Genomic DNA, 13801 nt, shown 5'->3' with positions numbered 1-13801 from the left:
GTGATGCGAGTATGTTGAGGGTAGTATTGTTCGATTCCACCCAAACACATGGCTCTTCCAAGTATTTCCTATTCAAATGGAAAAGCAATAAAATAAGATGTCAAACTGATGTTATATTGTTATCCAAAATCAAAATTTTAAAATGAACAAGATCCTAACTAAAGTTCAAAATAGAAACAAGTTAGAAGAAGTAAGCCTAGTGCATTTAAATGAGCAGTGGACTACAAGTAGTTAACAGTTCATTCAAATTTAAAAGTATGTCAGGAATCAGTGAAGCACAATTATCAGCTCATGCTCCCAGATCACTTACACACATTACTTTAGACTCTACAGCTTAAAATTTTGACATCACATAAAAGGTAGGAGATACTAGCCAGCCCCACTCTTCAGTATTAAGGCTTGTTTGCATAACACTAATTACTTTCTAAAATGTCATTTTAGTACTTCTAGAGAAGCTAAAATATCAAAGCTGCTCCAAAATCACATTTGAGCAATCAATACAAACACAGAATAACTTGTTTATAAGCTCCTTTCACATACGGACTTACATAAGCTACTTGGCCAAACAGACCCTATGTTAAAGTTTACCACAATAATGCACATCTATTAGCAATATATTCTTTTTAAAATTAGTAACATAAACTTTAAAACAGTTATTCACCTGTACAAGGTAGAGCGGCTGAAATTGCGTCTAAGGAACTTTGCAACATGTTCTAATGCCCGACAAATGATAGGGATCAATGCAACTGCAACATATTTAGGGAAAAGTATTAATAAACACAGAATAAACACTGAATATTCTAATCAGGGTAATTAATCAAGGGAAACTCACGTTTGAGGCAAAGATGAGAAGTAACAAATGAAAGGCAGTAGACGAAGGTTATAAAATCTTTTGTTGCAATTATTGTCTGAAAGTAAATTTGCAATCCCTGCAAATTCCATGCTGTTGGTTTCTGCAATAGAATAAGGCAACACATTAAAACAAAAGCAGAGACCAAAATCCCAAGATAACATTAACTGTGAATACAAAATAATCATCTCTAAAATCATAACAACAAACTTACCCCATATAATGAGTACAAGGAATACAGAGAAGAGCATGTGGTACCCAAAAAAGAAAGTCGATAAGCCCTATTAGAAAGATGTCCTGGCACCAGTGGAATGAGTGAAAGGGCAGCCACAACAAAAACCTATACACATGATATTAAATAAAAGCATCAGCACATAAGTAAACTTAGCAAATCTGCAATTCAAATGCCTCGTACAACAAAGATCCTTGTCCTAATGTTTAAAATCTAAGGTCTCAGCATTAAGATTTTGAACATTAAGAAAAACAAAGATAGCCAGCAGTGGCATCCACTTGTAAGAAAATCGAAATCAACATTTTCAGTCATTTAATAATATTACTAAACCTTAAACTAAACTTTCTAAGCTCCACCCCATCTTTCCTTCTCTTAACTAATAAGTCATAACTTCAGTCAATACTCAATAGGAATAAAAAATTTCACAATTTAACCAAATTAAAACCTGATCATTTAGCTAAAACCCTATGAAGCATAAAAAGAGAAAGAAGCATGTTTATTACTGGAATAAGAATTTACCCAAGCATTAACAGAAAACTGAACGGTTTGGCGATCCCAACGCAAAGGTGCTGCATTAGGAGCTTGCGTCGCATATGTTCCCGAACCCGAAGATCTACCTGAACAGGCACACAGAAACAGAAAAAATAAAAAACAAAAACTAAAAATTAAAAAAAATAGGAAAAACAAAAGGAGAGAAACTGAACCTGAATTACTTCGTGAACGAACGCCTGTGTTGGATGAAGTAGTGGAAGACGAGGTGGTTGAAGAAGAACGCGAACTACTGGTAGAAGACATTGGCTCTACGACGAGATCGGGATCCTGTGAAGCACAAAACGGAGTTGAAAATCCAAAATGTTAAGTCCATGTTTGGATTAGCTTACACAATCAGAAGAAAGCGTTTTGAGAAAGAAGAAGAAAGCGATTACGATGTAGCGTTGGTAGAATTTGTGCTTGAAGTGGTTGATGACGTCAGGGCGGGAGGCCATGTTGGGAGGGATGAGGACGTTGGCCCAATAATCGGCCCATCGAGAATCGCCGTCGTAGTCGTAGGACGCCGCCGCCTCTCTCTTAGCTCTCTGAGCTTCATCGCCCATTTTGCTCTGCTCTCTGCAAATACCTGCTTCTGCTGCTTTATGTGGCGGTGTCGTTTTGGTGAGTTGTGAGTCAAGCTATTTAGTGTCGTTTACTTCGTTGGGGATATTGGATCGATTGATTCCTGCATTCACCTTCTTTCTTTCTTTCTGTTTTTGTCACACTTACCCTTACCTTTTGTTATTTTTCTTTTCTTTTGCTTTTTTCTTCTTTATTATACTATATATACGTAAAAAAATACATGCTAAAATATAAATACACATTAAAAATAAATTAAACCACACATATATTTATATAAAAATATATTAGTGGCTGATTTTAGTGTACAAATAGCATTTCTCATACATAAACTATATGGACTAAATTGTGAATTTTTTGTATAAGAGGTATTTTTTATTTAATTTTAATACACTGATAAATAATTTTAGAACTTAGAATTTTACATAGTTATTTAAAGGGGCCTGCTACACATACAAGTAAAAAGGGTAAAAAGGCCGTACAAGTTTTACAAGTTATCAGCCCAAACTTCATTAACACGCGCATTAACTCATTTTGAATTGAGCGTAACTACACGCGCCCCACTCAAACGGTTCCTCTTCGTCTTCTTCTTCTTCTCTTCTTCTTCCTCTTCCTCTTCTTCTTCTTCGTTTTTTTTTTTCGATTTTCATGGTTTCTGAAATTCTTCTTCTTCTTCTTGCTGCACGTTCTTCTTCCTCTTACTCTTCTTCTTCTCCTTTTCTTTCGTTTCTGCACGTTCTTCTTCTTCGTTTTCCTCTTCTTCTTCTTCTTCATTTACGTCTTTTCTCTCTGTTTTCTCTTTTTTTCGATTTTTCATGGTAAAATCGTTTTTGAAGAAGAAGAAGCAGAAGATGAGGAGGAGAAAGAGAAAGAGTTCTGAATTATGCATAAGATGTACTTCAACGAATTTTGAGTGTATTTTTTTAAATCCTTTGGGTGTATTTCTGTAACCCTTTGGGTGTATTCCTATAATCGTTTGGGTGAATTCTTGTAACCGTTTGGGTGTATTTTCTGTAATCCTTTGGGTGTATTTCTGTAATCATTTGGGTGTATTTGAGTGATATCTGACTGATATCTGTGGGTGTATCTGACTCATATCTATGGGTGTATCTTACTGATATCTATGGGTGTATTTTTCATTTCAGAAAAAATGACAAGCATTACAGAAATACACCCAAACGATTACATAAAATACACCCAAGAGATTACAGAAATACACCAAGAGATTACAGAAATACACCCAAACGGTTACAGAAATTCACCCAAACGATTATAGAAATACACCCAAAAGATTACAGAAAATACACCCAAAGGATTTAAGAAATACACCCAAAATCATGCATAATTCAGAACTCTTTCTCTTTCTCCTCCTCATCTTCTGCTACTTCTTCTTCTTCAAAAACGATTTCAGAGCTTAATGTCAAAAAACAATAGAAATCGAGAATAACGAAAAAAGAAAACAGAGAGAAAAGCATGTAAATGAAGAAGGAGAAAGAGAAGGCAAGAAACAAAAGAAAAGAAGAAGAAGAGGAAGAGGAAGAAGAACGTGCAGCAAGAAGAAGAAGAAAGTGCAATGAAAACGTGCCGTAACAGTATGTGGAGGAACTAACGTCAACGACGAAGAACAAAACCAGTGAGAAAGGAGGAGAAAAGAACGATCGAAAAAGAAGGAGAAGAAGAAGGGATGTAGCGCGTGTAAGGAACGTAGCATTTACAGCGAATTTTGGGGATTAGAGTTTAATTGGCTTGTAATACTTACAAGCCCTAATCGCTTGTATGCAGAGTTTTTCCCTTATTTAAAATATAAAAGAGTTTACATAATTATAACTCATATTCATGTATTTAGATGACCTTTTAAATAGTGAATTTAAAAATTAGTAGTACAGTTATTTTTTTTGTAAAACTCTTTTACACTAATCATGTATAAAAATTAGTTTTTTATACAAGAAATTCAAGATAAAAGAATAAAAAAAAAGACCAACTTAACCTAAAAAAGATTTTGGGGGAAAAAAGCACCTCAAGAAAAGCATTTGTTAGATAGAGATGAGAATGCAAAATTGAAAACCTATTCCGGGTGCAAATCCATTTTGAAACTGTCACAAAAGGATAAAAAGAATTGGCATCGATACAAAGATAAACCATATATTTAAAGTGTTTTGGAATCTTACATGTTTGGAATTAATAAGTGTGTAATATCTGAAATAAAAGTCCAAATATAAAATATCCATGGTGTATAAAATAATGAGGTGATGGATATCTAAACTAGGTGTATATATAATGCATTTTCTTGTTGCAGATTGATCAACAAATCATACATGGTATTATATTATATCATTAATCATTGAAAACTTATAAATACAAGTAGTTATGTAACAAATGACCTAAATTACAAAAGAATAGAAGGCATCATAGCAAGCAAAATCATGTTGGCAAAAGAAACAAAAAAGGGTTAAAAAAATGATACTTTTTGAGATTTACAAGAGTTATAACACAGGATCTGGCCACCATCAAATTACCATCATCATCATAATCATCTCAAATAATATTCCTAGGTCCTGATCTATTCATGGTTGTTGAGTCATGTTGCTCTCTACTCATCCAGCTACTTTGAGACTCATTAAAGAAACTGGAACTGTAATCTTGGCTACCAAAAGCCATCCTTCTAAACATTCTGATCTGTGCGGATTGTTGCGCAGAATCGAAGACTGAACTCTGCCCCGGTCTGATTCCGTTGTTGAGATCAGAATTTTCGTCTAAGGAATCTAAAGCTCTTACCACCTAGGAAGTGATGCATGAATTGATGCATGCAGGGTTAGTAACTTGGAAGTTAAGAAAAGTATAGTCTTGAGGAGCTTTTTGAAAACAAGATAACAAATTACCTGACTCATCCGTGGCCTCTTTATTGCCGAGTGACGAACGCAGGCTGCAGCAGCCTCAATCATCCGGAACATTTCATCTCTGTTGTAGTTCTTTTCCAGTCTTGGATCCACCAAAATTTCGAGGTCCTCGTTATCAAGTGCTTCTATCAACAGAGGCCGAGCCTGGGAATAAGTTGGCCTAGTAAGTAAATAAAACCTTGGAATCTATGGTTTCTATAAATTCAAGTGTTATAATGATAAGCAAAGCCATGTTAATTCTAAGTTTCTAACATAGGAAGTACCCATTCAACCAGGCTCTCGTCACCGATAGGCTGAGAGACATCTACAGGCTTCCGACCGGTAATTAGCTCCAAAAGCACCACACCGAAGGAATATACATCGGACTTTTCAGTCAATTTTCCGCTTGTTGCATACTCTGGTGCCATGTACCTGCAATTTCATAAGCAGAAAGAGGCTTGAACAACAGGGTACGAAAGATCACTGATGAGGCTACACGTAAACGCATGCTACCTACCCAAAGGTTCCCATCACTCGGGTAGTAACATGTGTATTTGAATCCAGTGCCAATTTTGCAAGTCCAAAGTCTGAAACCTGTTGGCCAAGTCATACCAAAAAGGTGTCAGATTGTAAATGTGATTTAAGCTGGTAATGAAGCAAGAAAACTTGCTTATTCCCTGACCAATTATGTTGCAAGAGTTCAAAAGTGGCTTACTTGAGCTTCGAAGTTATTGTCAAGCAGGATGTTTGATGACTTAATATCCCGATGAATGATGCGTGGATGGCCTGATAAATTCATTAAAAATGAAGTAAGAAACAGGGATGAAGAAGATACAAAAAATATTATGCCGCAAAAAAAAAAGGATCAACAACTAAAAAACAAGTAGCTCTAAATTTAAAATGAACAAGAATACAATCTTGTCCTTCAAAACTTTCAATGTAATTAGTCATAAGAAAAATATTTATATTTTATAAGAATGTCTCCAAATCTAAAAGACACCCCTAGTACAAAGAAAATCCCAATTACTGTGGATAGTGATGAAATATGGAAAAAAGGGAAAAACAATGAAGAAACTTACAGTCTTCATGTAGGTAAGCTATTCCTCGAGCAGCCCCAGCTCCAACCTTGACTCTGGTAGGCCAATCCAAAACTGGTCTGTTTTCACCTGTAAAAGTTGTAAATTATTCATTAAGCTATAGATCAAAATTTACATAGGAGGGTACCCGTTAAACATAAACTTATAATTGCATCACTACTGAAACTTTTTAGAAAAACCTACTTTGGATAGGAGGAGTAGAACTCAAATGCAAGATTAACGTAAAATATAAATGAATACATATGGGGAAGAACCTTGTGTATCTACTTGCAAGCTGCACAATCATTAAATATATAATGCATAATTTTTTTCAAGAGTTCTTGAGTTCACCCCCAAAATATTTAAATAAATAATAAGAGCAGCACAGTATGATTAGTTTTTAACTTTCATGCTAAAGAATGGACTTCATATATGACATTTTCACATGGTTCAACCAAAGTGGATATAGAATATATCTCTTGAAGTTGTAAATTTGTAATAAGTTGTTAATAAGTATTACATTTTCTTATGTATTTGAATTACTTAATCACAGAGATATCTTACTTACCATGAAGATGGTAATGAAGTGTGTTGTTAGCAACATAGTCATAGACAAGCAATCTTTGATGCTCAGATATACAATAGCCCACCAGGGAAACAAGATGGCGATGATGCACACGGCTAATAATCTCAACTTCTGCTCTAAATTCGCGTTCTCCTTGCCCACCACCAACTTTAAGCTGTTTCACAGCCACTACTCTTCCATCAAAGAGCATACCTTTGTAGACCGCACCAAATCCACCTTCTCCCAATAGATTTTTTGGAGAAAACCCATCTGTAGCTTGGATAAGTTCTTCGTATGTGAACCATGATCTTGAACTACTTACAGCACCTGGGTCTGATGGTGAATACACAAAATCACTACCAGAACCACTACCTAAGTAGTTAGCTGGTGATTGTGGCCTCAGGAATAATGTACCTAGCACAGAATACCAATGTTTCTTAAAAGATTGTATATATTATAGCAAAACTTTGCACAATTCAATTATTAGTTACTTTATAAAGCTGCCTATGAACATATTCCATTCACAGAGTACCACTTTAAAAATAATATATACAACTAGGATTCAAACTTCTTTGGAACACAATAAAGTCCAGCAAGAATTGATTCACACTTAAAATCATTGTAATAAGCTGAATTCATAACACATTTGTGTACACATGAAGGACACTGCTAAGAGCACAACACACACACTAAAAATTATGTATATTCTATGAAAATTTTACACATTTCAATTATTACCTAGTTCATAAAGCTGCCTACAAACACAAATTTATAATCAGCTGAATTCATCAAATATGTCTACACAGGAAGTCACGAAGGACACTACTAAGAGCACAGCACAAACACATGAACTTGTCACATATTTGTACACATGAAGAACACTGCTATGAGCACATGTAACAATCAAGGTTGACAACAAACAACATGTAATAAGCTTATATAGTTAAGGGATAAAAGTGCAAAATGCAATACCTGAATTGTGAGACGAGGTAAATGGTGAAGGCAAAGTATAACCAGCTTTTGGTCCCTTTCCTTTCTTCTTTTTCTTTGAAAACCACAAAGCCATAACAAGAAGGCTGAGAACAAAAAAGCCAGCTATAACGGCAATAGCCACAGCTCCTCCAGAACCTAACCCTTTTGAATGTGAAGATGGGGTATTCGAGGTTATATTCTCGGTGCCGTCATTAGTTGGTTTAGCAGTGGGTTTCTCAGTTGGAAAAGAGGGTAAGGACTCAGCTGGAGCCCCAGCTGCTGTTCCATTATTAGAGGGACGAGACAAAGATGATGGAGGTGAAGACGCCGAAGGGACTGAAGGAGGAGTTGATGGCAATGTGGATGGAGCAGGGACATCTTTAGAAGGAGGTGCAGGAGGAGTGGATGGCAATGTTGATGGAGGGGGAGCATCAGTGGAAGGAGCAGGTTTAGAAACAGATGGAGGGGATGCATGTTGTGAAGGAGGCGAAGGAGGCAGACGAGAACTCTCTGGTGGCTTTCCCTTTGGCGGAGTAGGGGTGGATGGTGTTGGCCTTGGCACATTGGCTGGAGGTGGAGGAGATGGTGAAACTGGTTGAGAAGGAGGTGGAGTTGATTTAGGAGGTGCCTGTGAGGGTTGAGGTGGAGGGGAAGTGGCTATGGGAGGCGGCGGGGACGAACTTGGAACCGAAGGCGAGGCCTTGGCAGGAGGAGGGGCAGCAGTGGCAGCTGGTGGTGGTGGTGAGGATGCAACTGAAGGTGGAGGCGATGCTGGTGTTGAGGGTGGTGGAGAATCTGGTGGTGAAGGAGGGGATGGAGTTGGTGGAGGTGTAGTAGATGATGGTGGAGGTGAAAGGGATGGGGTAGGAGGAGAGGTTACAGGAACTGAAGGGGAAGGAGGTGAAGCTGAAGAAGGGGTAGAAGGAGATGAAGGTGCAGGGGTATCAGAGGTTTGATTTGGCTTAGAAGGAGAAGATGGAGATGGTTGTGATGGTGGTGGTGGATTAGCAGAAGATTCTGGTGGAATTGCAGAAGGTGATGCATTTGGAGAAGGAGAGGTTGAAGCCATATCTTCTATGAATCTACCCTCAACAACAACAACAAAAATGTGCTATGTTACTATAACACTCCCATCAATATCATCCAAATTTCAATAACACTCACAAATTTCCAATCCTTTTTCACATAACCATCAAATTCAACACTCCAGATCAAGCATCAACTCCAGGTTTCAGATCATCATCAACTATTCTACTACCACAAAATGCTCAAATTTTCTTCCAAAATCAAAACTTCTAACAACCACTAAGACCCAACTCCCAAAAACAAAAGCTTAGCTTAGCAGCAAAAAGTCAATACCCATGAACTACTTTATCAAAGTTGGGAACTTTTGCAACTTTTGCAAGCTACAGAACCTGACAAATACTAAAGGTAAAGCGAAATTCACAATGGGAAAAGAGAAAGCTAGCTTAGAAATAATTTAAAAAAAGGAAAAAAAAAAACCTTTTTCTTCTATTTGCAGCAGAAGACAAATGAAGGAGCACCCAGCAGCATTATGACCCAGATTTATCACTTGCAATTTCCACAACCTGAGAACACAAATTCAAGTCCAAAATGCAGCACACCCAGATCTCCAAAACTAGCACAAGCCACAACCCAAATACCAAAGATGAAAACTTTACCAAAATCTGAATAAAGGGTATTTGAAGGACTAGTTCAAACGTATTGGAAGTTCCACAATAGCTTTCAGAATTCAACAGGAAAAGGAAAAAAAGGAGAAAAGAAAAAGAAAAAAAGAAGCTTAATTTGCGGAATATGGGAACAGTGGAAGACACAGCAACAAATAAGAACGTGGAGACGACTTTGAGAAGAAAGTGGGAAGTCCCTCCCTTCACACAAGACACAGTCTCTCTCTGCTTCCTCCACTCACTCACAAGCACATGCACTGGCTAATGGAATGAAAAAGCTTCTGTCTTGTTCTGTAAAAAAATAAAATAATTAAAATGAAAATTATGGAGAGCACAAATTTAATCATTACCCATATGATTTTATTTTGTTTTTGCTGTGTTATCCCTTTTTAATCATTACCCATATGATTTTATTTTATTTCAATAAAAATGCTGGTTACTTAGACTTTCTTAAAGAAGTAATTATCATTAAATTTATAATTTTTATTATATATAAATTTTATTATATTAATTTAATCATAATTAAATATTTATTTTTTTATTTTATAAATTTTTTCATTTTAAAAAATTTTTATCTTTATTTTTGATATGATGAATAATTAAGTCAAATATGTTATTGATATAATATATTAATTATAAGTGTAAATGTTATTTATTATTGAGTATAAATTATTAAATAATTTTATTAAAAATCGCATAAATGTCAATAATTTAACAATGGTACATTTCGTGCTTTGGGAGATTCTAATACTTCTATTCCTCTTATCTCTAAATTCCATGGAATAACATTTTTTTTGTCATCCTCAGTGATTGACATGTCATTTGAGGCACCAAAAGATGATGTTTAGCAAAAAAGACAAGAGACTAATCCCTCACATCACATGTGATAAACTATGGTTTAAACTTCAATTTGATTGAAAGGAATGTTGATACTTATAATAGAAGATATTTGTATGTGAGAAAGCAAGCTAAAAGAAATTACTAATTCTATTCTTATTCTTATTCTTATTGATAATAATCAAGCTATATATGGGAAAGATTCATGGATTATTTGAGTAATAATGTACTTGTAGAGATATTAATCTTTTTTTGGAATAAAGGTCACTAAACTAAAAGGACATGTTATATATACATGAAAAATAAGTCATTAAATTAATTATTTATATCAAATATAAAATTATACATTAGCTAATTTAGTAGTTAATTTTTAGTTTGTAGATAATATTTTTGTAAAACAATATATTAAAAGAAACAAATACTAATGATAGATTAATATAACTACTTTGATTACATGCATTATAATATTTCCATTTTAATTTAGTGATTGTATTTGGAAAAGAAACAACACACACTTTGAAAGAATTAACAATAAGCATAAAAAAAATTAAGCCAATTCTATGGTGCCTATGAATTGGTATCTAAATTTTGTCTAACTTACCTTTTGTAGTAAGTTTTGATTTTTTAAAAATTATTTATTATTATATATTTAAATTAAATATTATTTTTTAATATTTTTTAGTAAATAGGTAACATCTTTTAGACACCATAGCATTCACCAAAAAATTATTCAGGTACGTTGACCAAAATAATAAAATAAAATAAAAATGTTTGGAATAAAAATCTTTAATTAAAAGTATTTTATTATAAGATGAAGAACGTGTTTGCAATAAATATATAGAACAGATCTATGGAATGGAATGCTGTACCGAGTAGCTGTGATTATGAACCATGCATGGTCGGCATTAAATACATAAATTCTTTTATTCATTGGTCAATATTAAATAAATAAATTATACTGAAGATGATTAAGTAAAGTAGAGATCAAAATGTTAATTAAAGTGTTATTTATATTAGTTGGACCAGTCAGAGGGTTGATTACTTGGCTTGATTCCATTGTCTACACTTATATAAATGTATATTTTTTATGATATTAATTGTTTTTTGAAGAGGGAAATGAGGGGGAGACTGGTGAATGGTGACAGTTTCTTCTTACTGTCACAAATAATCCAAATGCATGAAGCTGTCCGTTCGAATTGTTTATGATAATTTGTCATAAACCAGTTGCTTCATCCTTCAAAGCAAAGTTTAAGATTTGGTGAGCTAAATAAATAATATTTTTTCTTTTTCTATTTTATTTTAACAATGGATAGCTTCCTGGCTTCTCTCCTTAAAAAGATGGCTTACTTGCACTCTTTTGTGATTTCAAATCTTACCAATAAAATATATATACATATATAATTCTTATTACTAAAGAATACCATTTGTTTTATATTATTGTTTATGCTTTATCAAAAACCAGAAGATTTACCATGAAACCGAATTTATAAATTATGATTCAAAGTAACAAGAGACATCTATCTATAAAAAAACACTTAGATTTCTTATCTTCTTCTTCAATGCAACTTCATTGACATAAACACCTTCTAATGCATACACAAATGCCTTCCTTCCCAAACATCATAACTAGTCCACTCCACAACCTCCTTTATAAAACCAACATTAAAAAACAAGAGTTCAGTACACACTAAGTCTCTAAGATAGCGTTTGTTTTGAGGTACTGAGAGACTGAGACTCAATATCATGTTTGTTGGTTCAGAGACTGATACTAAAATTTCTGTCTCTATCTCCAAAATTTCAGTATTTCAGTACCTTTAAAAAGTAGGGACACAGGGGGCTAAAATTTTTTAAGATAGAGACTGAAACTTTAATGACATTTTATACCTAAAATACCCTTATTTTAATTAATTAATTCCAATTTTACTCTTTGTGCAAATTAAATTAGAGTTTCATTCTTGTTTCAATTTCTGTATCCCATTTTACACTAAACAAAATACTGAAATTTATTTCAATCTCTATCTCTTAGTCTCTGTCTCACAATCTCAGTCTTTCCGTCTCTGTCTCTCCACATTTGTTTTGAAGTATTGAGACAGAAATAGGAAGACTGAGATACAGTATCATGTGGTACTAAAATTTCTGTTTCTATTTTCAAGATTTCAGTATTTCAGTACTTCCAAAAAATAAGAACACAAAGGACTAAAATTTGTAGAGATGAAGATCAAAACTTTAATAACATTCTATACCTAAAATATCCTCATTACAATTAATTAATTCCAATTTTATTTTTTGTGCAAATTAAATTAAAACTTCATTCTTGTTTTAATTTCTATATTTCACATTATACCAAACAGAATACTAAAATTTATTAAAATTTATTTCAATATCTGTCTCTTAATCTTTGTCTTTCAGACTCAATATTTTTGTCTCTATCTTTCTACCAAATACTACCTAATTTTTCAATTTGATTCCTTCTGAATCTTCAATTTTTCTCCCTTCTTAACTTATAGTTTTTGTGTTGGCCCTTCTAAAAAAATTTCTAACTCCACCTGTGATAACAATGGTAGAAGATGAATTATCCCAAGCCTACAATTTAAGGAACAAACCATATTCCGCTATCTCTCTTGTTAGCCCAGCATTATGTGACCCTCATTTAATTCAAATGCCACCCCATACCATAATATGCATTCACAGCTTCAGTAATATTCTATGTAATATGCATATCATAGAGGAAGTATCCAAGATGATGAAGATGCTCATCATAAATTTCACTTGTCTTTAGATGATAATGTTAAGTCTTAGTTGAACAAGATAACGCAATATCCTTATCTATCCTCTTCTGTCTGAATCCCAAAATTGCACATCAATTTTGTTCATATAGACTTATAGCGCCACATTTAAGAATTATCACTGAGGTGACTTTTTGGATGCTCAAATCAAATTTGAGTTACTTTTTTTGGCTTTGGAAAAGGTAGAGATCATAATTACCATCTTTATGATTAAAACTTTGGAAATGGCATCGGTTTAAGTCTTTTATTTGCCAACACATTCAAACTAAAAAAAAAAAAAACTCAATATATACCACAAGCCTGTTGTAAAATAAATAAATAAATAAGATGTACTAAATATAAAATAAAAATATGTAAATAGAAGATCTTAGTATATTAATATTCATTAGTATAATTAACTCAATATAGAGATAATTCATATATTTATTTATATGTAGTAACCTAAATAGAGAAAGAAGAATATTAGCAATATAAAGAAAGAAAAATTGTTGTTATTGCTGTGTATTATTCTGGAACCACACTTTTCCTATTTATACATGTAGAAGCATTCTCTTTTCATAGCTTCATAAATATGTAGTCTAACCTTAGAATTTTTGCACATCCACTATTAAGTTTTTGGACGACCCAAAATAGTTTGATTGGAGAAATGGTCATTCATATTTGTCACTCCAAATAAGTCAAATAATGCAATACAAATCCAATTTAGGTTCGGTTTGGGAAAAAAGTTTAAATAATAAATGATTATATTAAAAATAGTTTATAAATAAATTATTTTGTATTTATATTTTTTATTTTAAAAATATTTATTT

At 33.5% G+C, this 13801-nt stretch overlaps 2 protein-coding genes across 3 annotated transcripts in view; both read right to left on the bottom strand.

Moving 5' to 3' along the window:
• Positions 1-2304, bottom strand: part of LOC107486510 (uncharacterized) — a gene marked incomplete in the record, with an annotated part of 3373 nt that extends 1069 nt beyond the window's left edge. The window contains 7 exon segments of the mRNA XM_016107064.3: positions 1-68; positions 662-746; positions 833-953; positions 1065-1190; positions 1602-1699; positions 1787-1901; positions 2009-2304. Of these exon segments, the coding sequence (XP_015962550.1) occupies positions 1-68; positions 662-746; positions 833-953; positions 1065-1190; positions 1602-1699; positions 1787-1901; positions 2009-2176 (781 nt within the window).
• Positions 2305-4504: 2200 nt separating this feature from the next.
• On the bottom strand, positions 4505-9637 carry LOC107486509 (proline-rich receptor-like protein kinase PERK8). 2 transcript variants are annotated; one of them, XM_016107062.3, is made up of 9 exons: positions 9185-9637; positions 7682-8763; positions 6713-7123; positions 6148-6234; positions 5784-5854; positions 5586-5662; positions 5353-5500; positions 5072-5233; positions 4505-4970 (listed from the first exon to the last, which is right to left on the bottom strand). In XM_016107062.3, the coding sequence occupies exons 2-9, from the start codon at positions 8748-8750 to the stop codon at positions 4728-4730; spliced, it is 2268 nt and encodes a 755-aa protein (XP_015962548.1). In that variant the 5' UTR covers positions 8751-8763; positions 9185-9637; the 3' UTR covers positions 4505-4727. The 2 variants fall into 2 exon arrangements, with proteins under 2 accessions (XP_015962548.1, XP_015962549.1); XM_016107063.3 differs by lacking the exon at positions 9185-9637 and having other exon boundaries at positions 7682-9106.
• Between the last annotated feature and the right edge of the window lie 4164 nt (positions 9638-13801).

Source organism: Arachis duranensis, chromosome 4 (assembly GCF_000817695.3).
Source record: "Arachis duranensis cultivar V14167 chromosome 4, aradu.V14167.gnm2.J7QH, whole genome shotgun sequence".
In the NCBI taxonomy this organism is placed as follows: domain Eukaryota; kingdom Viridiplantae; phylum Streptophyta; class Magnoliopsida; order Fabales; family Fabaceae; genus Arachis; species Arachis duranensis.
This window is presented reverse-complemented; position numbering and strand designations above follow the sequence as displayed.